General features: G+C 29.8%; 5 protein-coding genes across 7 annotated transcripts; 2 read left to right on the top strand and 3 right to left on the bottom strand.

Annotated features, from left to right (window-relative positions):
• The first annotated feature begins 384 nt into the window (after nucleotides 1–384).
• On the top strand, nucleotides 385–5,701 carry LOC126846161 (transitional endoplasmic reticulum ATPase TER94). Its single transcript, XM_050585375.1, has 13 exons — nucleotides 385–570; nucleotides 1,713–1,815; nucleotides 1,904–2,157; nucleotides 2,298–2,490; nucleotides 2,559–2,927; nucleotides 2,997–3,245; nucleotides 3,307–3,471; nucleotides 3,534–3,656; nucleotides 3,725–3,937; nucleotides 4,050–4,233; nucleotides 4,314–4,438; nucleotides 5,062–5,223; nucleotides 5,315–5,701. The coding sequence occupies exons 1-13, from the start codon at nucleotides 551–553 to the stop codon at nucleotides 5,573–5,575; spliced, it is 2,421 nt and encodes an 806-aa protein (XP_050441332.1). The 5' UTR covers nucleotides 385–550; the 3' UTR covers nucleotides 5,576–5,701.
• A 2-nt stretch (nucleotides 5,702–5,703) lies between these two features.
• Nucleotides 5,704–10,623, bottom strand: LOC126846167 (cyclin-Q). Of its 3 annotated transcripts, none has more exons than XM_050585389.1 (7): nucleotides 10,308–10,623; nucleotides 9,137–9,374; nucleotides 8,948–9,045; nucleotides 6,699–6,917; nucleotides 6,531–6,626; nucleotides 6,330–6,461; nucleotides 5,704–6,009 (listed from the first exon to the last, which is right to left on the bottom strand). In XM_050585389.1, the coding sequence occupies exons 2-7, from the start codon at nucleotides 9,360–9,362 to the stop codon at nucleotides 5,920–5,922; spliced, it is 861 nt and encodes a 286-aa protein (XP_050441346.1). In that variant the 5' UTR covers nucleotides 9,363–9,374; nucleotides 10,308–10,623; the 3' UTR covers nucleotides 5,704–5,919. The 3 variants fall into 3 exon arrangements, with proteins under 3 accessions (XP_050441346.1, XP_050441347.1, XP_050441345.1); XM_050585390.1 differs by having other exon boundaries at nucleotides 10,418–10,623; XM_050585388.1 differs by having other exon boundaries at nucleotides 10,200–10,621.
• Nucleotides 10,624–11,384: 761 nt separating this feature from the next.
• Nucleotides 11,385–14,273, top strand: LOC126846169 (60S ribosomal protein L12). Its single transcript, XM_050585391.1, has 6 exons — nucleotides 11,385–11,562; nucleotides 12,424–12,497; nucleotides 12,606–12,786; nucleotides 13,046–13,164; nucleotides 13,233–13,324; nucleotides 14,223–14,273. Exons 1-5 carry the CDS (start codon nucleotides 11,526–11,528, stop codon nucleotides 13,317–13,319), a joined length of 498 nt encoding a protein of 165 aa, XP_050441348.1. The 5' UTR covers nucleotides 11,385–11,525; the 3' UTR covers nucleotides 13,320–13,324; nucleotides 14,223–14,273.
• Nucleotides 14,274–17,172: 2,899 nt separating this feature from the next.
• Nucleotides 17,173–19,885, bottom strand: LOC126846166 (dnaJ protein homolog 1-like). Its single transcript, XM_050585387.1, has 3 exons — nucleotides 19,650–19,885; nucleotides 17,961–18,770; nucleotides 17,173–17,551 (listed from the first exon to the last, which is right to left on the bottom strand). Exons 2-3 carry the CDS (start codon nucleotides 18,765–18,767, stop codon nucleotides 17,321–17,323), a joined length of 1,038 nt encoding a protein of 345 aa, XP_050441344.1. The 5' UTR covers nucleotides 18,768–18,770; nucleotides 19,650–19,885; the 3' UTR covers nucleotides 17,173–17,320.
• Nucleotides 19,886–21,335: 1,450 nt separating this feature from the next.
• Nucleotides 21,336–24,459, bottom strand: LOC126846172 (60S ribosomal protein L44). The gene is made up of 4 exons (XM_050585395.1): nucleotides 24,318–24,459; nucleotides 21,686–21,859; nucleotides 21,496–21,612; nucleotides 21,336–21,423 (listed from the first exon to the last, which is right to left on the bottom strand). Exons 1-4 carry the CDS (start codon nucleotides 24,318–24,320, stop codon nucleotides 21,403–21,405), a joined length of 315 nt encoding a protein of 104 aa, XP_050441352.1. The 5' UTR covers nucleotides 24,321–24,459; the 3' UTR covers nucleotides 21,336–21,402.
• Between the last annotated feature and the right edge of the window lie 716 nt (nucleotides 24,460–25,175).

Below are 25,175 nucleotides of genomic sequence, written 5' to 3'. Positions count from 1 at the left end.
TTACAATAAATACATAATAAATGTAATTGTAAGTAATAATTTTTATTGTAGATAAAATTTACCAATTTATTTTGTTATCATTATATAAACAATGATTTCGATTATCATTATATTATTACGTCGACAGTGTGGACCGATACCGAGACGGCCGAGTTTGGGTGTTATGTTTTAAAATTCGAAAATAATTGCGAAAATCGTCATTTGGTAATTATTTCGAAAATCCATTGGGCGAAATGAAAATTTCAAAGGAAAAATGAAATTTTCAAACGTTTTGAAAAACGAAATGGCGCACACGAGCTGCACAGTTGGCATAACCGTTTTTCCCACCATTTCGGCGGCCATCTTAGGCCATGGCATGATTGTGCTTTTTTGATTTCCCGGTCCCAACCACTACTATACGTATAGAATATTGACATTGTCTCGTTTCGGCACTTGTGTGTTATAATATAATTATTTTTCTAAAAATTTTTTTGCCGAATTCTACTCAGAACCGAAGATCGTTGGCCGATTATTTAACGTATTAGATACTTTCGAATAACACAAACACAATATGTCCGAACCAGCAAAAGGGTAAGTACATTATAATAATAATTAATCTATTCGCCCAATTAATGCGCGAGACCATTGTTATTTTTGTTACACGTAATAATTGTTTTTCCATAAAAAAATCGCGTCATCAAAATATAGATTTTCAATTTCAAACGACCACGGTTTTTTCGGTTCCTGTGCAGATATTTCAACACTATTCCAGAAAAAAAAGAATAATTATCGCGTTGTCATGTTACGATATTTAGAAATTCGCAATTTTTTTTTGTCCATACCCGAAACGGATTCCTTTATAGATTTTTAAGACGTTTACGAATGATCTGGAATTACTTTTATTACAATATATTATATTAGTATGTCGCATGATTGATTTGATGTCTATTATTTTGGTCTAATGGTTCTATTTTTTTTTGTCTTGTTTTCATTATTATTCTATATCTAAAACTAGTGGCAATTGAACCTTTTCATTTTACTATTGGATAAAAACGCGTTTGTTATAAGTATAAAATAATGTATTCCAATGTATATAATATATATGTGTTATGGTCAGAATTTTTTTTTTGTGAGACAAGTACAAAGGAAAATAAAGCACAACATATATACCAACCTAATAACTGTAAAAAAAATAATAATAATTGAACTGAAAATAATTTTTTAATTATTAATAATCAAATTAATTACTTATACTGATATAAAACAAAACTTTTTAAATACTACTTTCGTAATCCATAAAGTTATAGTTTTAGCAAAAATTTTTTTATTAAATCGCTTACTTAATAAAGTATTGGAAATCTTAGCTTCTATATATAGTATTATATTAAAGTGGTAAAAATTATAGATTTAAATTTTAAATAATTGAAAATGATTACTTAATCATGTTTTGTTATTTAATAACAATTTACGTTTGAAAATTTGACATACTTATATTAATTTCTTATTCGTATTTCATTTTTTGAGGTGTGAACATTTTATGGGCTAAATAAGAACAACGTAATTTTCTTATTAGATTCAAACAATTATTCTACATACTATAATAATGAAAGAAAGGGAATTAGAAGTGTAAACAAAGGAATTTATTTATAGTGCAGTGTAACATATACATATAATAACAAATCATCATTATTTTAACTAAGGTATTAATAAAGTGACTTGTTATTTATTTTTAGTGAGGAGTTGGCAACAGCAATTTTAAAGCAGAAAGATCGTCCAAACAGGCTTATCGTAGAAGAAGCAATCAACGATGATAACTCGGTTATTGCATTGTCACAGGTATTGTTCAACAGCTGCTATTAGTCTGTTTCATGTACACCAAGTGTATTGGGTAATTAATTAATATTATTTTAAATTATTATTTAAGGCGAAAATGGATGAGCTGCAACTCTTCCGCGGTGACACCGTGTTGTTGAAAGGTAAACGACGCAAGGAATCTGTATGTATTGTTTTGTCCGATGAAACGTGTCCGGATGAAAAAGTACGCATGAACAGGGTCGTGCGTAACAACTTGCGTGTAAGAATATCAGATATCGTACAAATACAACAGTGTCCTGATGTCAAATACGGCAAACGCATTCATGTTCTCCCCATCGATGATACGGTTGAAGGATTAACTGGGTAAGATTATGGGATCAGATTAAGTGGAGTAGTCTGTGCCGTGTACTCTAAAACTAAGAGTTGGACCTGCTAACCCGTGTGTTTTTACCATTTACTATTTAATTTGGTTACTTATTTTATTTTTTCCTTATGCTTTTCAGAAATTTGTTCGAAGTATTCCTCAAACCTTACTTCTTGGAAGCATACAGACCCATACACAAAGACGACAATTTCATTGTACGCGGAGGAATGAGGGCAGTAGAATTCAAAGTAGTTGAGACTGATCCATCTCCTTATTGTATCGTTGCATACGACACAGTCATTCATTGTGAAGGAGATCCAATTAAAAGAGAGGTACTTAATTTTGACTCATCAACTATTTCAAAACTGAAATTTGCTTAATCTGTCTTATCTCTTAACAGGAAGAAGAAGAAGCATCAAATACAGTTGGCTATGATGATATAGGAGGATGTCGTAAACAATTGGCGCAAATCAAAGAAATGGTCGAACTTCCACTTAGACATCCGAGTTTATTCAAAGCTATCGGAGTGAAACCTCCCAGAGGTATTCTGTTGTACGGTCCTCCAGGAACTGGTAAAACACTTATCGCCCGTGCTGTTGCCAACGAGACTGGAGCATTTTTCTTCCTAATCAATGGCCCCGAAATCATGAGCAAACTTGCCGGCGAATCCGAAAGCAATTTGAGAAAAGCCTTTGAAGAAGCTGATCGTAACTCGCCGTCTATCATTTTCATAGATGAACTAGACGCAATCGCTCCTAAACGTGAAAAAGTAAAATTTGAAATTTCATTATTTTAATTCATAATCTATATAAAGTGTAATTGCTAATCTTTTCATCAGACTCATGGAGAAGTAGAACGTCGTATTGTGTCTCAACTGCTGACACTTATGGATGGCTTAAAGTCATCTTCTCATGTAATTGTTATGGCTGCAACTAATCGTCCCAATTCTATTGATTCGGCACTTAGGCGATTTGGACGTTTCGACCGTGAAATCGATATCGGTATACCAGACGCCACTGGCCGTTTAGAAGTTTTAAGAATTCATACTAAAAACATGAAACTCGCTGAGGAAGTGGATTTGGAACAGGTAATTGATTTAAACTTGTTGGTGGTTAGTGTACAATTCTAATTTCACTCGGCATTTCCAGATTGCTGCAGAAACTCACGGTCATGTGGGTGCTGATCTCGCTTCGTTATGTTCTGAAGCGGCTTTACAACAAATCCGTGAAAAAATGGATTTAATAGATTTGGAAGACGATCAAATCGATGCCGAAGTTCTGGCGTCATTGGCCGTCACGATGGAGAACTTCAGAGTATGTCCGAGATAAGAATTACTTTTTTCCAAGTGTTGTTTACTGATTGTGGCTTGTTTTAGTACGCTATGGGCAAGAGCAGTCCGAGTGCATTGAGAGAAACTATTGTCGAAGTACCAAATGTCACTTGGGAAGATATTGGTGGTTTGGAAAATGTCAAGCGAGAATTACAAGAATTGGTTCAGGTACAGATCTCAATAAAATTAACTCTTGTGTATGGACACAAGTATTAATAATATTTTTTTTTTTTTAGTATCCGGTCGAGCATCCTGATAAATTCTTAAAGTTCGGTATGCAACCGTCTAGAGGTGTACTGTTTTATGGTCCTCCTGGTTGTGGTAAAACTCTGTTGGCTAAAGCTATCGCTAACGAATGCCAAGCTAACTTTATTTCCGTCAAGGGTCCCGAATTATTGACTATGTGGTTCGGTGAATCTGAAGCCAATGTCCGTGACATTTTCGACAAGGTAAGCAGTACTTTCAGAATATGGAAAACTATCTTTTATACAGTGATGTACTCACTGCTGACTTTCCTGAGCGCACTTATGTAAATTGTAATTATTATAATAATGTGTATAGGCTAGGGCAGCTGCACCTTGTGTACTCTTTTTCGACGAGTTAGATTCTATTGCCAAATCGAGAGGAGGAAACGTCGGCGACGCGGGTGGTGCTGCTGACAGGGTGATTAACCAAATCCTAACAGAAATGGATGGTATGGGTGCTAAGAAAAATGTTTTCATCATCGGAGCCACAAACAGACCCGGTATGTTTATTTAACCTCTAATCTATCAATTAATCCCAACTAAATGGCCATAATAACATAAGCGTTTAATTTTCTTCTAGATATTATTGATCCCGCTATTCTCCGTCCTGGTCGTTTAGATCAGCTTATCTATATTCCTCTGCCCGATGAGAAGTCGCGTGAAGCAATTTTCAAGGCCAATTTGAGAAAGTCTCCTGTTGCTAAAGTAATTATTGTTAAAACTTGTGATTTTATTGTCCGAGTACTTTTTAAAAAGAGCGCAAGACGACTACACTCAGTTCAGACAAACGAAAGCAGATGAAATGTATTAGTTTTAGTAAAAAGCATTGGATAGTGGCAAGTTTGAAATATTATGCCTAATCACTTCTTTGTCTCATAACTACTACATAAAAAAAATCATTGATTAATTAAAACCTGACCAATTTTTATTATGATTTGAATAACACTTTATAATTGAAACCACAAATATTAATTTATTGAAATTAAATTTTGGATTTGTAAACTGTAAATTTACAGGTTTAAATAATTTTATATAACACATTGTTCAAATTATCTTTTCTTTTTTTTTTTTTTACTTTAAAGAAATAACTTCGTTTTTTTTTTAAATTAATTTTTTATACTAGAATAACAATAATAATAGTATAATTTCTTAAACTCGTATCATGAAGAAAGAAATGGTTTTTCTGTGATGTGATGCGACATAAAATGAATTATTACCTATTGTGGAATATTTATTTAACACGTTTCGGACAATTTTAATGATAATATTATTATGGTGCACTAGTGCTTACGCTACTATTAAACGTTGGTTTTTTTTTATTTTTACAGGACGTCGATCTCATTTACATTGCTAAGGTAACCCACGGTTATTCTGGTGCGGATTTGACAGAAGTCTGTCAACGTGCTTGCAAACTTGCCATCCGACAAAGTATTGAAGCAGAAATTAGACGCGAGCGCGAAGCCGCCAACAATCAAGGAGGATTGATGGAGGTATATAGAAATATAAATTTTAAATGCGCTGCACAAGTATTGGTGGTTAGATTTTTATTAATTTGTTTTTTTTATTCAATTGCACATTTAGACTGACGTAGTCGAAGACGACCCGGTCCCGGAAATCACCAAGGCACACTTTGAAGAAGCCATGTTGTACGCACGTCGTTCTGTTACGGACAACGACATTCGCAAATACGAAATGTTCTCTCAAACGCTTCAACAGTCTCGGGGCTTCGGCACCAACTTCAGGTTCCCGACCTCGACTGGCCAACCGGCCGCCAACAATGCGTCGACTGGCGGTGATCAGCCAACGTTCCAAGACGATGGCGATGATGACTTGTACAACTAAGTCGGTTTTCTCCTTTCAGATAAAGAAATAGAAAATGTATATTCGAAATTAAGGATTCAAGCATTTTTTTTATATTATATTATTTTAAAATAAAATGAAAAAAAAGAAAAGAGTACACCTCGATCACATAGTTTTTTTTTTAAATACTAAGTTTATTAGGTTATTATTTTAAACTATGTATATTGATTTTACACATTTGAAATTTTATAAATGGGTGGGATAAACATTCGTCAAATTTTTTTTTTATAATCTTTATTATTTATTTTTTCTTATAAGAATTATTAATTATAATATAATATATTAAACAAATTACAAACATAAAATACAAAATAATAGTTTTGCTTTCAGTTAGTGCTCGATTCGAGATCGTATGTGTCCATAATTGCAGCAATGACGATCCACAGCCTGTCCTTGTCCAAATCGTCGACTAGTGCCTAAAAATTAAAAACATTGTTTATAACAAAATGATTGTTGTAAAATGTAACTTTCCCACCCTTTAGTTTTAGTATGAAAAAAGAAATGTTCGACTAGTTGATTACTGTCTGAAATTATTAAGCGATAGTGTTACTGCGCTACGCCAGAGAACACTTGGTGTAACTATTTTTAATACATTCCCTGCAATAACTTGTTCCACGTTAAAAGTATTGATACAAACTATTACCACAACAAAATCAATACTCACGTAAAAATAAACTAATTTGAAACAATTTCAAATGTGTACTGATATAATACATCATTTTTCAAAATTACTTACTTGATACCATGGTTGCTTCTCGTAATCGATAATCGGTGATGGAATGCCGTATACTTTGATCGCCAGCTCCAAACAAGCAATCGCAATATGCTGTGGCTTGTATAGAAGTAAATTGCTATTGTGATAAAAATCCTGAGAAAAAAATTACGTACATTACTAGCTTTACTTTAATAGAATGATACAATAAACGTATGTACTTACATGTAAAAAGTTGTAGGCTCGTTTGAAAATAATAACGTCCTTCCCGTGTTTGGAGTAAAAAATTGGCCGTAAGGTTTGGACGTAATGCAAAAAATACTGTAAACCAAAAAAACTTAAATAGTTAATTTATATTTTAAACAATTTTGTAGTAGTAATAATTTTTATTACGTTGTGAGGATGGTCAAATGTAGTGTCAAACTGCAGCAGACGCATAATGAGCATTTCAGCGTGTACAATCGTATCTCTAAAATTCCAATAGTCTTCGGCCAATGGCAACGGAGGAGCGTTCCTGTGTAACGTGTGATAACACACATTAATCAAATCCCGAAGTTTGGTCGTCTCGTCGTGTACTTTACTGGCCAAGTATAGCGTCGAACTAGCAATAGACTGAAAACATTATGATTTTTTATTCATACAAGCATCGTCGAAAATTATATAAGATTATATTTTTAAACACTCCGATCGACGCCCCTTACAAACACCTAACACATTTAAACTTCCTTACGAAGACAAACATGCAACATGGACATTTTTTTAAATTATTCTTGAAATACATTTGTATTTGCTGTATTAACAAATATTTGACTATTTAAAATAACTTATATTTTAAAATAATTTTTCAAATAAAACTTTATTTTAATTTTTACTGGGTTAAGTTAAATGTGTAATGGTTTCAATGAGGCGTCAGCATAAAACAAACCATTTCAATTTCCTAAAATTATATAAATTAGTTTTGTTTTCATAGACAGATACAATAAACTGTTTATAAAAAATATATATATCAGTAAATTATACTTAAACAAACATTAGAAATTGTCGCAACCTTATTATCTATACGATTGATTTTTTTTTTTGTCCAAGTCTAGTCATTACGTAGACTTGAAAACTTGGTTTGTTATTGATTATAAAATGCCGTACAGATCTCGAGACGTAAAAAAAAAAATTACATGATTATTACTAAAATTCTGCTCCCTTCGTTGACGACACTGATCATTTATCGATATTCCATTTTTTTGACAAGTAGCTAATTTCTTTTAGTTCAAGAAGTTTTTCATTTTGATTTTAGTGAGATTATAATAATTGGTACATCCCCCTAAAGTAATTTTATTTTTAAATAATTGACTTGTGGTAATGACATAGTAATGTCAAAAATTATTAAGACCTCTAAATTGGTGGCCTATTGGCATTATTTTTGATCCAATTCGAACCCACTTTGGGGCAGTGTAATCATTAAAATTACACTTAACCCCAAAAAAGGCCACCATAAATATTGTAACAAGTATTAATATAGACTAAATAAACTCTGAAAGAGGACGTTAACTCCACACTCCTAAAGGGATGATTGTCTGGAGAAATCAATAGTCTACTCACCGCCCGGATGTCAAAAGCGCTTAGGCAACGGACAGATAGCACATTATTCTGACAAACCCGGACGTCAATGTCCATTTTTTAAAGCCAATCCGTCGTATACTAAAAACATTAGTATCAATACTCCCCTAGAATATTCATCAGTATTTATAGTAATCACACTTACGTTTTGCATCTCTAAGCACACATTTTTGTAATATAATTATGATATGCAGTTCAAATATGACAATATGATTGGTAACAAAACATATTTTACTGTTTTTAAGTATTGTATCGTATGTTTCCTTATTCTCCAATAAACAAAATAACCATCGGACAATAAGTTTATATTCTATATATAAACAGGTCTTAACTTTTTTTTTATATTTTACATTTATAATATAGGTACAAAAATCTGTAAAATAAAGACAAACTGAATAATTTTACGTACAAAATGTGAAGAAAAAAAACACCAAAATGCACGAGTGGAATTCTTAATGTTATTAAATATATTTACAACTATTCACAATACACCTTTACATTGCGCTATACGATAGTGTAATCGATCACCATTTCAACGAGTCAATTGCAGTGTTTAGAAAAAATGTGTTCAACAACAAACTTGTTCATGGAACACTTTCTTTTAAACTGAACAAGCTATTCAATGGGTTTGAAAAAAAAAAGTGAATTTTAAAATTTATAACACCTAAGTAAGTAGGCGTTTCTTTAACTACGTAGATATAAATGAACGCGATAGTTTATGTTGGCATTGAACATGAATGCAAACTTTTTTCTCTTTTTAGTGAGCATTCCAAACACTGCTCAAAAGAAATAGAATTAAGCTAGCTACTGAAATTACAATAGACAATTTATCATTGTGATCAAAAACAGTATACAAAAAAATAATAATAAAAAACAACATAAATAAACAAACAAACTATGATTATACTCTAAATAGTATAAAGTATATTAAAATAACCAATTGGATACGTTTTACTGGTGTACTGTTTAGGTGTACTGTCAATAGTTTTATTATTGATAAAGAAATAATTTTAAAAAAAAATACTTACGTAATTGTCGTAAGCACTTTTCTCAGCGTGCTTATAAAATTTGTGGAAATATACCGCAGCTGAACATATAGTCATATGTCTTAAACCCAGCTTTATGCCTAAAATATATACAAACAAAACATCCGTTGATAAAACATTACTCATTTTCAAAACGATACAAGTTTTTTTCACCAAAACACCAGGACTTACCACACTCAAAAATGTACCGAATAGCAAAGTAATTCGACTTGAATGTCAAATAATCAGTAAGCGGCGCTTCTGGTTTTTGAAGTATATCTTGACTCTCCGACAATCCTTTCGACCTGCGTTTAAGCTTGGAGACACTTTTATTTTTTTTATGGGATTTTATTTTTTGTTTGTGTAGCTTTGTCTTGGTCTTTGTCATGTTCTTAACCTTTGACGATTTCTTCCCCATGTCAACAATGTCCTGTTAACAATGAAAATAAATCAAAATAAGTTTGTTCATTAAGTGCATATTTTATGGAAACATATACCAAATTCCATTCTTTGGCGATTTGGTCGTAACCAACCAATTGGAAATTTAGCAAAAATTGTATTTTGACTGTTTAAGAATTTTTTTTTTCAGATTGTAATAAATTAACTGACTCACTACAGACAAGAACTTTTAATAAAACACACCTATCGATTGATATTTTATTTTTAGCTTTACTTAAGATTAAACTAGGTAACTTGTTTTGTGAGACAAATGTCTTGTATGTAAATTCTTTAAAAACATAATAAACGATACTAAAAAAGAAATAAAATATATAAACTATTTCAACCAAACTGAAAAACTAGACATTCAATAAATTTGTTTAGTGTAAAATATTTGTAACACAATAACAAATATTTACACTGATTGTAGACTAATTATTGGTTTAAGCATCTCAATTGCGAATCGATAGTTTCAATTTTAACAATATCATGTTACAATTATATTAAAATCATTTAATACCTATTATATATATCATCATTGATATGGTTTATTAATAATAACTTTTAAGTAATCAGTAAAACATTTATGTCACTTGAAATATACTATATAATACTATGGTGTACCGTTTCAAGACAAATAGAGAGCTTTTTTCAACACCCGACAAAACAAAACTCAATGAAACAAGTACTAAAAACGTCAACAATTGAAAGAAGGGAAAAAAACATTTCACTGTAGAAAAGTTTGCGAACATGTTTGTCCGAAGCTTTAGTGTAAACTAGGTAAGTGCTGAAAATAATATATTAAAACATTACATACCCGTTTAATTGGATAAAACTATATACTAGGTAATTAAACGCGTAAAAGAAAGTTTAACACTAATATCTTGCGTTATATTTAGTAGTTCGTTCACAAACAAAAACTCACGTAAAAATTTGGTGAAACGTTTTAATTTAATTTAGAAAACCAATTTGAAAAAAAGTGTTATGTTTTTTGGTAAAAACTTATTCAACAGCTATTCGGAAAGTTGTGTTTACAATTATTATTGTCGTCCCGGATGTGCGTTCTAAAATCCGCTTCTCTTGAATGTTTCTCTCCCTGCTGCGGGCTCCAAAATTTATTATATCCTCTTAATTATTTATACTTGTACCTACAATATTTTTATTTACTTTATAAGCCGATATGCGGTTTTTTACATAGTGGTTATGTTGTATTCTTATAATGAAAGACTTTGGATTTTAGAAATGTGACGATTGTAATGATTGATAAGAAAGCGTCTGTCGGATCAGTGTGACCAAAACTTAGAAACGAAAAAAATCCCTCTTGATATTTCACGATAAAAATTGTTTTTATCAATTTACAGCCCATTAAAACTTTTAAAAACTATTAGCTTTAAATATTGCAAAAAATAAATTGTATCGTGAAATATACCAATGAGACTGATTTTTAAGTCATATTTCATCTTAAAAATATTTTTAATATTTTTTAGACACAGAGTTTTACATACATTTAAATGTTTCACATACATGTACTATACTACAACTACATTACCTACAGCTACTCTTGCTGTATATTTGGTAATAAAACATATTTTAATACCTATTTAGCACAAGAATTTTCTGGAATTTACTTGGCATGTTTTCCATTTCTTATGAATGTGAATGCCTTATGCATTTATTATAAAAATAAGGAATGATGAACGAGAATGCATTACTTTTAAAATAAATTTTCCAAACACCGATTTGTTTATAACTATACATATTACATTGTAATATTACAATATTATTTGAATTTTTTAATTAAAATTATTGTAATATTGTTTTGCTGCGATTCGATTCTTTTTTTTCATCCATGATTAATCGAAGGCGGGCAACCACTGTTCAAACCAAAGAGAATTAAATACTCAGTTACCACAACCGTGGTATCTTTCCTTCCTTTATGCCACCATTCCTAACCTTACTCACTGAACGCTTGTGAATGGCCCGTGGCTGCCCGACGCTGATTTCGGCCATTTACATTCGGAACTTGCCGTTGTGCTGTGTCGATACTCTGTTGTCACAGTCGTTGTTGTTTTGTTATATAAATTAATTTATATAATTATATTTGTTTAATATTATATTTGTATTTAATACACTTTAAGTAAAGATGCCGCCTAAGTTCGATCCCAGCGAAGTCAAAGAAGGTAAAACATAATATTGTCCATCAAAAATAATTGTACTTGGTTAGTTTTATACTTTACACGTCATTATAATATAACATGAGAAACACGTGATGAAATAAAATAATACTTGGGTTCAAATCGTTTTATCCGATGTTCGGGAATGTTTATCTGGTAGTATTAATGATTCTTTATTTAACAATTGTTAATTTACATTTTATTACCGGCGATTTTATCGATGAAAATGTGTTGCTTGTTAACGCGGTTATGTTTACATTTTGACGTAACTTTCAAATGAAGATGGATTCGTTAAATATCTATAATTAATGCGAAATAATATGTTTTTACAATCTACGTTAATCTTGCAAAATGTAGTTTATTAGGTTATTTAAGCCGCTAAGAATAGAATTTCTACTAAATAATTTAGCTCTTAATTTAATTTTAAAAAATATATATTAAATTAATTTTTTAGATGAGTTACGTACTTAATGATGAGTCGTACCTCTGAAAAGATTTGTACCGCCTTTACTTCAGTGTCACGAGTACAGACAATTATTAGACAATATTTTACGTCACATTAGTTTGCACAATTTTGTTGTTTTTATTTTGCAATACCTGTAAACCTAAAACAATATTTTCAAATGAAGATTCCTAAAAAAACTCGCCGTTTCTAATATACAATTTTATTCTACCAAAAAAAAAAAAGTAATTGCAAAATGCTACAAATTCAAATTTTAATATTTTTTAATAACTCGCTGTCTAAAACTGCTAAGAAATAGTTAAATATTAATTTTTGGGGATCATAGGGACCTGTAAAAAAAACTAGGTAATTACAAGAATACCTAACCTACAATTTTCCCTTCTAATATATTTTTTTTATTTTAGTGTATATGAGATGTGTTGGTGGTGAAGTTGGTGCCACATCATCGCTTGCCCCTAAAATTGGTCCTTTGGGTCTGGTAAGTTACTATAACTTTACAATATGTATAATCCTTGTTTATCTTTGAAATGATAAGGATTTGAATTGTAATTAATGTAACACATGTTGTTATTTATTATGTTTATAGTCTCCTAAGAAAGTGGGAGATGACATCGCTAAAGCTACGTCTGATTGGAAGGGTTTGAAAATCACTGTTAAGTTAACCATCCAAAACAGAGTAGCCACCATTTCTGTTGTACCATCTGCGTCTTCTTTGGTAATCAAGGCCCTTAAAGAGCCACCTCGTGACAGAAAGAAGGTCAAAAATGGTATGTACTTACTTTTATTAGAATCTTAAAGAGATGTGTACACAATCGACTATTGTTCCTTATGCTAGTTCATTTCTCTAGCGTGATTTTAACAAACTTGTCGTAAAACAAATCATATAAAAGAGTTGCTTCACCCAAAACTACCGAGTGTCATTGTTTGGCTTTGCGGACTCGTACATTACTTATTTAGTATATAATAAATAATTAACTACTTATTATTATTTCGCCTCATCCTCTGAATATATTTTATTTATTATAGTTAAACACAACGGAAATGTTACCATGGATGAAATAATCAACATCGGTAGAACCATGAGGCCGAGATCAATGGCTAGAACTTTGGCTGGAACCGTTAAAGAAATTTTAGGATCAGCTCAAGTATGTGTACTGTTAATTTCTTAACTTAGCAAGGCATCTTATTTATCATTATGTTTTATTAATTCCAGAGTGTCGGATGTACTGTTGATGGTAAACCGCCACATGACATCATTGAAGGCATCGATGACGGCTCTGTTTCCATACCAGAAGAATAATTGTCGTGAGTATAATTATTTGCTGCTGACACTCAAATTCTATTGGTTCGAGTCGTTAATTATGCAAACGTCAAACGGATTAAATGAATTTGAGTTCAGTAGTCTATTGGTAGGGGTTAGCATCCCATCCACCGCTCTCGGCAGTTTCTCATTAGCAACAAATCAGTGTAACTGAATTTTTCATCAAACTGTTTTAACCATCAGACTAAATTAATTTCAATCAAACTATTAAGTGTAACTTAATTTTTAACATTCTTAATAAATGCTTATGAAGTATATAACTGCTTTTGAGCGGCAAAAAGCTATTGAGGAGATAACCTCAATAAAAGAATCACATTACGTTATTTTAAATATATACATAATTAAATTTTATTGATTGGCTATTGAGCTTAAATATTTTTAATATCTCATTTTGAGAGTTCAATTATTTTGTTTGATGGTTTCTTCACAGGCTTAATTATTTTGTCATTTAATCAAAAATATATGATACAATTTTCTTAAATATTTTCATAAAATTACACTTTGTTTCCAATTAAATTTTTCAATGTGATAAAAAATAATTTGTTTTTAAAAACATTTCTAAAATATTAAGTATGAATTTCTATTTATTTCTAAAGAATTAAAGTAACCTAACATTTAAATCTAAAAAAGGTTCATTCAATCTAATATAATAAATATTAATACAAGTTTTTAGTAATTATTTCAGTAAGATTTATGAAGAAGACTTCTATTTACTATTATAATTCTTGTCGTTTGTATAATTTGTAACAATAAGTTTTATTGCTACATTAAATTACAAACTTTATTGATTTCATTGTTGTGTTTTTCTGTTTATTGTTAATTTTTTTTCTACTTGTAATCTAGTCCATTATTGTTAATTTATTTATTTTAAATGTTTTTCAGGTTTATTCTGTAATTGAAGACAAATAAAATGATTTTTATTCTTTCATATTATTTTTTTAATGTTTTATTTATTGTCCCACTTCCTTATTCATCTGTTTTTTACCACCTAAATATTACTGAACTAATTCTATTGATAAGTCCTGTAATCAGATTGTGGTCAATTTAAGGTAGGAAAAAATTGCCTTCTCATAATATACATAAGTACAGAGACATTTTTCTAAAAATTTTTTATCTAGATGAAGCGATAATAGATATAACAAAATTAATTGGTCTTATTATTTAATTTTTTATTATTTGTGATGGCTATATTCCTTATTCATTACTTTTTAAAACTAAATCACTTTTTGGAATATAATATGATTTATGTAAAATAAATAAGACTAGGCAAAGCTCGAACTTGATTAATTCTGAAATGTTTTTGAAATAATCCAATTTCATGTTGTTTTTTTAAAAAATAATTAACAGATTGCTTACTGAGTTATAAATAGTTTATATCTGCAAATAAATAGCTATTTTTTGTTGAAAAATGTTTCGTTATTAGATTGAAAGTTTTCCAAATACTAAATAGATATATTCTAGTTTTTGCTGAAAATGTTACAACAGGTATGTAGGTAAACAAATTGTATCTGTTAATAGTTTACCTGTAATACATATTAAGAAAACTCTAGGCAATTGGCTTTTTACCAATTTGTATAATTATATTTGTGGTGATAATTCTAGTGTGAAACTACTATACTGTCATCTTGGGCTTGAAAAATTTAACAAGAACTGTTATGTCGACAGTACTTATTGATTGACTTGAAAGTACAGAAGGAGGTAATAAATTAAATACTTCCAACTCTCTTGTGGCTATTTGTGTACAACAATATCAACGTAATTGCTGATTTTAATAAAAGCTATCATTCAAGTTAAGTGTAAAGAGTGTGGATAACATTTAATCCTTTTTTTTATACATAAGTAAATTATTTTTTAACGCTCAAGGTAAATTATTTAAGTATAAAATTTCAACTTAAAATTATTGAGGTAATAATTATTTGCGTCTGATGGTTATTTAAAATACAAATTTATATAAACTGAATATTTGATGTCAATTAAAATAAATTGACTTCAGTTTGAAACTAAATAAAAATGTATTTTATGTGCTAATTAAAAATGTGTTTAAAATAATCAACTATTTATACTTGAATAAAAAACTAAAAAATTACAAATTGTTAACAAATATAGTTAAAACTAATGCCCCATTTGTCTACTAATATTGGACTCCACTCGACCTTAACCAAAAATATATACAAAACATTAATTATATTATCGGTGTTAAAAGGATTAATAACAAAATATTATTATATTATGGAGGAATGCCATATCTTTGCTGGTGAAAAAAAGAAAATAGACATGATCTCATTTTTTGTATTTTGGAAGCCGAGCCAAAATAAATCACAAGACGTCATGTTTGCCATAGCCCATAACGAAGATAGTAAGACATTGTAACTTTTAGCATGCTCTAAGTGAAAGTCACAGTCGGTCTTTTAATAAAATTTTCATTTTAGTAATCTCTTTCTTTTTTTTAATACTAATAACTATATTTGTTTCAATGGAACGATTGAAAGTTTTGATGTTAACTATTTTACGCTTAATAGTAGGGTTGAACAATTTTTATAATAATTTATCATAATTAATATTCTAAAATCATAAGAACCTTATCGTTAGCTTAAAGACCATATGGTTTTCATTTTTAACGCTTTTGAAAAAAATAGGGACTCCATGGTAATGTTTGGTTGCCCAACTAATTGAAGTTGGAAGAAAGATTAAAGAAAATAATCAATCCTAAAAATCTAAAACTGTTTTGATATTTCTATTATTTTATGTGATACCTGCTATGTATATTTTTTTAAGATTTTCCTCAATAAAAATATTTGCACTGGATTTATTAAGAAAACAAAGCAAGTTGAGAAAAATCAATGTTGCTTTGATCACTCTATAAAAACAAAAAAAAAGAAACAGAAAAATTGACAAAAATTACAATAATAAAAAAAAAAATTGAATACAAACTTAAAAAACACGTTATAGAGTAAACTAGCTCTTCAGTCTAATTTTCAGACTGCAAGTCCTTAAACTTTCCTAAATGTTTTCCACCCTTCCTGTGAGAAACAAATGGTTATGATATTTCTGTTTTTCACTGTACGTGGGTACATACAAAGAATATCCCACACAAGTTTGAAAGTAAATCAAATATTCTTAAAATTGTTTAAGCATTAACTTTAATTCTAAGTAGAAAAACGTGTACATTATTAGCGTATGTTTCTCTCGATTTTAAATAGGTCTAAAACAATACCTTTTCAGGTACACATCATAGTATAGATGCGTCAAATAAAAATGTATTTCAAATAACTTATTTTAACCATAGGATAATAACAAATCCATTATAGTTCAGTTTCAAAACGGTTTGAACAAATTTAACGACTCCGGTTGGATTGGGAAAAATAATCAGTTCATTCCTAACCGAATGAAAACTATTCCAATGGTAAAAAAATTTCCCCAAGCACAATGATTAATTTAACGAGTTGAATTGGGTGGAAACATTCGTCCTTGCGTCTAGGAGTGTTCCAGAAATGTATAAACAGAACGTGGCCAAAAGTCTGTGAATCGCTATGAGAGAATATCTATTAATAAATACACTATGTCTATTAATAGACGATTTTGGCCCGTATTAAATGACGTGCTAAAGGGCAATGAAATCGAAATAATTACCTCGTTTTAAAAATAAAATCTGAAAATTGTTCTTGTTTATTTAACAAAAAAAAAAATTCTGTTAAATTATATATACAAATAATATAATTATTAACAAAATTAACCTTAAACATTTGTTTCGGGAATATATATGTATATTATCTCCCCAAACAGAGAAGTTAGAAGTAAAAAGAACAAGATTAAGAAACGTACGATCTAGACCTTATACAAAAAATGATATACATACACACACATATATTTTATACGTATATATGTGTGTATACATAAATATATATTTACATATATCTTTATTTTCATTACATCAAATTCAAGCAAGACAGCAGATGGCGAACGTACGAGTGAGCGATCGTTCATGGTAGAGTATCGTACAATATATCTCTGATTGAGGTAGAGAGCGATTCTGGAAATTTAATGTCAAACGATATTAACAGGTCACCTCGGCGCGATGGTTCTTTGGGAAACGGAAGACCGTGGCCTTGTAACCGTTTTACCGTTGTTGGTTTTATTACTTCTGATTTTAGGTTCAGGGGAATTTTTTTGTCGGTTAACGTAGGAACTACTATTTCTGTGCCACAAAGTGCCTGAAAAAAAAAAATTTGAGTTTGAAATAATAATCATAACAGGTCAGAAAAATTAGATAACCTAAAAAACATTATAGAAAAAAAATTGTTTTCATGTTCAGATTATGAATCTCAAAAAAAAAAAAAAAAAATCCACATAATAGTTAATTAAAAATGATTAAGAGCGCTGTTGTCAAATTAAATTTTTGTAATATTTTTGTTTTTTAAATATGCATAATTAATAATTATAATGAATTCTTAACAAAACATAGATCGTAAGACCAAATAAAATGTAGAACATTTTAACCCTTTTCAAAAAAAAAAAAAAATTGTATTCATACCATATCATAGAAAACAACCTTGGAAAAAATTTCAAAAAACAAACTCTTATTGGGAGAAAAAAAACTGTAACTATGTTTATAGTGCTTACTTGTTTTAGAGATATTGACGCAGTATACCTAACATCGTTTCCTTCCCGTTTGTATAGTGGGTGAGGTTTGTCTCTAATTATAAAAACAATATCTGCGGGTATTTTATTCATTCCTTGGTCTCCTTCTTTTTGGAACGTAATTTTCGTACCAGCCTTCCATCCTGGTTTCACATTGATGGTCAACACTTTGTCTTCTTTTCTGGAAGTTCCGTCGCCTTGTAATACTCTTCTAGAGATTTTCATTTTTTTCGTACATCCTCTCATTATGTCTTCTAGCGACACATAAAGGTCGTGTTCAATGGCGGCATCTTGTACTTTTTCTCTGGGTCGTCCCATAGGTGAGCCGTGGACATTGAACGACTGCGACCTAAAAGCACCGCCTGGTCCACCGTGGTGTCCGCCGTGAGACATCCGAATGAAACCATCATCGAAATCCATTTCGTCATCAAACATTGAACCACTGTTACCAAAAAGGTTGCCAAACGGATTAGTAGAACCAAAGAATTGTGCGAATGTGGCTCTTGGGTCGCCGTGAAACGTGTATGAATAGTTGTTACTCTGGTTTCCTTGACCTGCAGCACTACCTTTAAGACCATCTTCTCCATATTTGTCGTATATATCTCGTTTTTTTTTGTCGCTTAATACTTCGTATGCTTCTGCTACTTCCTTGAATTTCTCTTCGGCTCCTGGCGCTTTATTCTTGTCCGGATGATATTTTAATGCTAATTTTCGGTACGCCTTCTTAATTTCTTCATCTGAAGCACTTTTGGACACTCCAAGTATTTGGTAATAATCTTTTCCCATCATATGCTAAAATCAATTTGAACATAAAATATTAACTATTAGTTAGACAATTCATCGCTACTCGAAATAACATTAGCTAGTTATGTTTGACATTTAAATGGAACAACTATATGCCACTAAACAATGCTCTAGTGGAACTAACAAAAATTCAACGGTTTTTTAACATTGCAATGTTCGTGTGCCCAGGCATTACAATTATTAACTGGACAAATACAACCTTGAGGTTGATTATAGATAAAATAATCAAAGAGTGATGAATTATGATTTTGTGCCGAGTGATTATTATATTGCTTTGTAATCAATCAGAATTAAATTGTCCTTAATTTTTGTTTGGGAACAAATACAGTAAGCAGTGCTTTCACATAATAAGTTATTTAACAATTAACTAGAAAAAAAGTTGAATAAATATCATAATATTGTCAATGATTTAAACAAAATATATTAATTCTGAGAATAAGAGCGGTGTACTGTTAGTGACCGAAAACTCATTAAAAACGGATGTTCCTAATAATATAAATACTAAGCAATAGTACTAGAAAAATATATGAAAAGAGAAAGCAAAATAATATTGTATAATGGTTTAGTTTTCGAGTTTTTTTTATAGAAATTACAGTAGAATATTAATTTTGCAAGGAAACACTACCATATAAGTGCATACAAGCTACCATATAATATAGCTGGGTAAAGAGAACAAAATATAAATAAAAGTAGGCGTGCTTACTCATACACAAAAAATTGAATTAAATATTATTAGTGAAAATAATTCAACAATCAACAGTCAATATGAAAAATAGCGGAAACCCCATCGGATTAAATCAACACAAACGTGTGGTTGGATAAAAAACAAATTTTCAATAATTGACCAAAGCGTATAATTTTACTTACCCAATGATAAATAATATAATGTTATCGAGCTAAAATATTTTAAGAATTAATTAATAATAATTAGAAAAAAAAATGTATGTATATATATATATATATATGAAATCGGATAAATGTGTTATATTTGTATAAATTTACTGTTTGGAAAACAATTTTAATTTTTTTTTCACGGAAAATCGAAACAATATTCACAGCATGAACCAGAGAAAATATCAAGAACAATTTAATGTCATTTAACACACTCAGTTGGCGTTTGTGTGTGTCTAACATTATATCAAAATATCTCGAGTAGAATATTCTAGAATCTACCAGAATTACATGGAAGAACAAAAATCACCCGTTGGAAGAAAACAACAACAACAATCTTTATCACAGTTGATAAAAATCAATGATAGCACCACCGTTTGCAGTTTGACCTTAGACATAAAAAAAACAATTGTACATATAAAAAATTATGTTTTTAGAAACTGCTCCCCATAATTTACTTATTGTGAAGATTAATTATGTAATTTTCATTTAAACTAATGATACATTTTTTGCATTCAATTTTCGTACAGATTATATTTATTTTATTGATAGGTAAACTGTGTCCTAAAAACAACTCACAACGTGAGCAATTCAATGCAGTTTTTTTTTACGTTTTAAAAAATAAAAAAATATATTAATCTTAATTTATTTTATTCTATTTCAACAATTTTTTAATAGTGTAATTTTCTTTACTGAATCAGATACGTTAATTTAAAATATTTTTACACGTTTGTTTTTTATTTGTTACCGCGAAATTTTTAGTTATAAATAATACATTTTTGGTCATTTAGAAAAACTAATTTTTATAATTAAAAGTATTGTAACGACTCAAAATCAAGTTTGTTAGGTATAAATTTGTCGACTATTGCCTAAAAAAAATGGTATTTTAATTTGTTTCGCTTGTTTGCGGCTACTATACCTGATCTTAACAGTAAAAATAATATTTTTTTTAACATAAATAAAATCACCTATTCTTAAAAATACATCAAGGTAGCTTTTTTTTTTTACTTATTTTATAAAAATATCATTGAGCTTTACGTAGTTAGTACCTATGAAACGCTATGGTTCAGTTTTCGGAACATTAAATAAAAATCTAGTTTTTAAATTATCATAGCAGTTTTTTCGGGTTTACGATGATGCATCCAAAAATGTTGTCAATCTTCAAAGCTGTGAAGATAATTTTTAAGCAAATAAAGATAGTAGATTTGAATCGGCTAACAATAACAAAATATAAATTATAATATCACTATGGTCATTCTAAATAATAAAAATAACTGTTAATATAGTAGTCAATTGAAAAGTTTTGAATTGTGTATTAGTTTTGAATCATTATCACACCATTTAAAATATTACGTTATGAAACTAATATCACATTGTCCACTAAACAATTTAAGTGTAGTTTATTAACAGTACTAACATTTTAAGTACATGACGTTTATGAACGGCTATAAGCAAAAAGTAGTCATAATATAAATTTAACTCAAAATAACTTTTTAAAATTACATCAACACATTTTTTTTTTTTTTTTACTGCTTTTAATCAATATTTAGTTGCAAGTTGTAACTGTTATAGTTATTTCTTAAATAACAGCAAAAAAAAAAAAAAGACCTGTAGGATGAAGACTTGCTTGGTATAAATATTTTGTAAAATAAAAAACTAAAATTTTCAGAACGAGTCAGTTTATTTTGTCTTAATCTTATATATAATAGTAACATAAAAAGATAAGAACTTAAAATTGGATCATTTGTCCCTGAAAATAACAATAAAAAATAATTAGAACAAATGAAAATAATTATAAGTTAAGTTCATCGATATTCCTTACCTTACGCTTTTTGTCACCACCCAATTCAAAATGTTTGCACCGTTTCAATGGAATCTGTTTACGATATTTGCACTCTGAACATTCCATCCTGAGTACGATTTTTTTGGTAGTTTTTGCCTAGATTAACACAAAATATAAGAAATTATTATCTATTGAAAAAAAAATATTGGAAAACTCAAATTGTCTTTACCTTCTTCCTGAAAATAGGCTTGGTCTGACCACCAAATCCACTTTGTTTCCGGTCGTAACGACGACGACCCTGCGATGCTTGACGTTCCTTGGACTTTTTGTATTGGGTCACCTTGTGTACCTTATGGACCTTGCATTTCTTGCAGTAAGTACGTCTCTGTTTGGGTACATTCACCTGAAAAGGAAAAATGTCACATTCATTTAATATAATTTACAAAACATTAACGGACTGTACGAAAAACAATCACCAACATAGTTGAAATATAAAATATATATTATCATCATTTATAAATCCTAGCGAGCATATGATTTTGTTTGAATGTATGTACAGTAACACGTCCAAGTCGGAATAGTAAAAGACAAACAGATAGAAAATTCCATATCAAGGAGTTTTCATGTCCAAATTCCTTAATTTAAGTTTAGGACATGAATTTTAATAAATTTTTTGGGCACGCTTAGTTTTAGAGGTTATATCCAAAAAAAATTTCTGTTAGTGTGATAACAACAAATAACCAATTCTAATTACTACACCTAATTGAAAAAATGTTTAGTGAATGTTTTAGCATTGACTTGAGATTTTTCGAACTATAAAGAACGCTTTAATAAATAGATGTAACTTTCTTTTAATATTGTAAAGATGGGCTTGAAGGCGTATTGCTACAAAGCAGTGTCCCCGGACATCAAATATTTATTTTGCAGTAAGTTACCAATGCTGATCGATAGTATTTATATTTAATACACGATCAGATTAATCTGCTTACGAGTAAAACAAGTTATTTTAAATTTAAATGTAAAGATGGGCTTGAAGGCGTGTTGCTACAAAGCAATGTCCCCGGACATCAAATATTTATTTTGCAGTAAGTTACCAATGCTGATCAATAGTATTTATGTTTAATACACGATCAGATTAATCTGCTGACGAGTAAAACAAGTTATTTTAAATTTAAATGTAAAGATGGGCTTGAAGGCGTGTTGCTACAAAGCAATGTCCCCGGACATCAAATATTTATTTTGCAGTAAGTTACCAATGCTGATCAATAGTATTTATGTTTAATACACGATCAGATTAATCTGCTGACGAGTAAAACAAGTTATTTTAAATTTAAATGTAAAGATGGGCTTGAAGGCGTATTGCTACAAAGCAATGTCCCCGGACATCAAATATTTATTTTGCAGTAAGTTACCAATGCTGATCGATAGTATTTATATTTAATACACGATCAGATTAATCTGCTGACGAGTAAAACAAGTTATTTTAAATTTAAATGTAAAGATGGGCTTGAAGGCGTGTTGCTACAAAGCAATGTCCCCGGACATCAAATATTTATTTTGCAGTAAGTTACCAATGCTAATCGATGTATTTATATTTCAATACATAATCAGATTAATCTGCTGATGAGTAAAACAAAAAATTGCCATCTTAAACTTCTTAATGAATAGGAGCTAAATGTGGTTGATGCATTTTAGAGTATAATTTACCTAGCGGACATATTTAGCTATTAATTTGGATAATAATGCAGTCTTTTGTTGCATTTAAAAATAAAAAATTGAATTAAGACGCTTTTAGACGGTGGTCATTTCATTACTATATACCTTATATACTCAATATAATTATAGTACAAGTCTGTTACATTTAAAAAGTCTTATGTTTCTATGATTTCATTGGGATCTATACACAGGATTCAAAAAATATATTCACTCCATAGGAATTGTCACAATTTACATATGTATTTAGTTCTGATAAATAATTTTTTGTTGATTATTACTTGAAGTACAAGTTCTTATTAAACCGTTGAAACTATAATTTGATATTTAAATATTATGAATTGATACTTGAAGTATAAAAAAAAAATTAGTTAATGTCATCTTATACTCGCTGAATGCCCAAATTGAAATCGTACTTGGTTGTTTTGACCATCCTATTTTATAGGCAACGTATTCAACTCATAAACTAGGGGCAGTGTCCAACTATTGCTACCAGGATTCATGTTGGGTGTAGCAAGTGATTTATACCCAGAAATATGGGTATTATTGGGTGTGCACATACAAAGAAATCTTAACAGTGTCCGGCTTTTTTAAAAAACTCCCTAGTTATTACCAAATCTGTCTACGAACCGAGCCAATAGGCCGTGAAACATTTTTTCATATTAAATTAAACGATTCAGCAGCGTACCAAACTTAATGTTATCTAACAATAGATTTAAACTGTTTACTTTCTACCGATTGAATGAGAAACAAAATTAAACAGATTTGTTCAATCGAGTTTAAAGTAGATATGGCTCATCCTAATGGTCAAAGTAAGTTGTAAGTAACTGTGAAGTAGCAAGTCAAGTTCGTTGTTAATGGGTACATTAGAGATTTGCCGCTAAACGTTAAGGTCATGAAATAATGGTTAAAACGAATTTTTTTAGTCACGTTAATAGGAATTAACTTATACAAAAATGGTGACGATTTTTTTTGGGAGATAAGGCAAAATTGGGATTTTATATTCTAAATACCGAAAATACGCAAACAGTTATGGTGTGCATATTAGAAACAAAGTATAAGCAACATGTAATTGAAGTAATTAACAAGTTCATAAGTTCAATAAAATACTCATGCATTGCGATTGAAATGGATAAAATTCGACTTACCATTTTTCCAAGTTATACGTTATTGTTACTATATAAAACAGACAAGTAAACACAAGTGAACTGTACAAAGTTAGTGTATAATGCACAGCGCGCACACTGGCACAGTCACATAATATATATTTCAGTGATAACACCAGTACAATCTCCCATAAATCAAAGAGGTTGTAAGCGATCCGTGGTGTTGAGATAACGACAGTGTTGTGATTAGAATATTATCGTTATCATAATTTTTTTAAACCGGTCCCTGTTAATATTTATTTTAAAACCTGAAATATTTAAAAGAATTATTTATAATTTGAGTGTTATTTTTTTTAATACAACACTATCGTATATTGAACAAATAAACTTGATTTTAGTCATTTCAATTTGTATATAGAATAACAAAAAAAAAAAAAAATGGACCATAACTTGATGAATTTTTGGAACAACTACGAGAATATTATGAACTGGAGTTACGGCATTTCTAGAGAACTACAAACAAATAACCAAGTGTATGCCTCGAAAAATCCACGAAAACAGGTATTTTAAACGATTTTAAGTAGTGCAATTTTGTGCCAATTTATTTATCTAGTTGTAAAATTCTAGCTATGGACTTTGCTTAACTTGGGGAATTATAATTTTTTAGGTTGCTAATTATTCAGAATATGCCGATTATTTTTCAACAAACGAAATGTCTAACGATGACACGAGTAACGATTCCGACTGCAGCGAAGAAATTGATTCAAACTATTTACAATTTTCCAGAATCACTTTGGAACATCAGAAAAAAATACGTTTGTATTTTTTTTTTTTTTTTTTTTTTTATTGATCAAAAGCCTCGGTTACAATGACCATTGGCTTTACAATACAATTATCTTA

The sequence above is a fragment of the Adelges cooleyi genome, unplaced genomic scaffold (genome assembly GCF_023614345.1).
Source record: "Adelges cooleyi isolate 19-005CV unplaced genomic scaffold, UGA_ACOO_1.1 ACOO_flye_CR_arks_rails_tigmint_CR_PRNA_9, whole genome shotgun sequence".
Classification (NCBI taxonomy): domain Eukaryota; kingdom Metazoa; phylum Arthropoda; class Insecta; order Hemiptera; family Adelgidae; genus Adelges; species Adelges cooleyi.
Note: the sequence above shows the minus strand (reverse complement) of the source record. Positions and strands in the feature narration are given on the sequence as shown.

Bases quoted from the DNA above. Each gene is read 5' to 3' on its own strand.
- LOC126846166 (XM_050585387.1), bottom strand. From the start codon at position 18,767: ATGATGGGAAAAGATTATTACCAAATACTTGGAGTGTCCAAAAGTGCT. The intron at 17,552-17,960 runs GTAAGCACTATA...TTTTTTTTTCAG, and splicing joins CGTCAATATCTCTAAAACAA to GCACTTTGTGGCACAGAAAT.
- LOC126846167 (XM_050585389.1), bottom strand. From the start codon at position 9,362: ATGGGGAAGAAATCGTCAAAGGTTAAGAACATGACAAAGACCAAGACA. The intron at 9,046-9,136 runs GTAAGTCCTGGT...TATATATTTTAG, and splicing joins TCGGTACATTTTTGAGTGTG to GCATAAAGCTGGGTTTAAGA. The intron at 6,627-6,698 runs GTAATAAAAATT...TTTGGTTTACAG, and splicing joins CATTTGACCATCCTCACAAC to TATTTTTTGCATTACGTCCA.
- LOC126846161 (XM_050585375.1), top strand. From the start codon at position 551: ATGTCCGAACCAGCAAAAGG. The intron at 3,246-3,306 runs GTAATTGATTTA...CGGCATTTCCAG, and splicing joins AGGAAGTGGATTTGGAACAG to ATTGCTGCAGAAACTCACGG. The intron at 3,472-3,533 runs GTATGTCCGAGA...GGCTTGTTTTAG, and splicing joins TCACGATGGAGAACTTCAGA to TACGCTATGGGCAAGAGCAG.
- LOC126846169 (XM_050585391.1), top strand. From the start codon at position 11,526: ATGCCGCCTAAGTTCGATCCCAGCGAAGTCAAAGAAG. The intron at 12,787-13,045 runs GTATGTACTTAC...TATTTATTATAG, and splicing joins CAGAAAGAAGGTCAAAAATG to TTAAACACAACGGAAATGTT. The intron at 13,165-13,232 runs GTATGTGTACTG...TATTAATTCCAG, and splicing joins AAATTTTAGGATCAGCTCAA to AGTGTCGGATGTACTGTTGA.
- LOC126846172 (XM_050585395.1), bottom strand. The intron at 21,613-21,685 runs GTAAAGACAATT...GTGTTAATCTAG, and splicing joins AGCCTATTTTCAGGAAGAAG to GCAAAAACTACCAAAAAAAT. The intron at 21,424-21,495 runs GTAAGGAATATC...TGTTATTTTCAG, and splicing joins GTGGTGACAAAAAGCGTAAG to GGACAAATGATCCAATTTTA.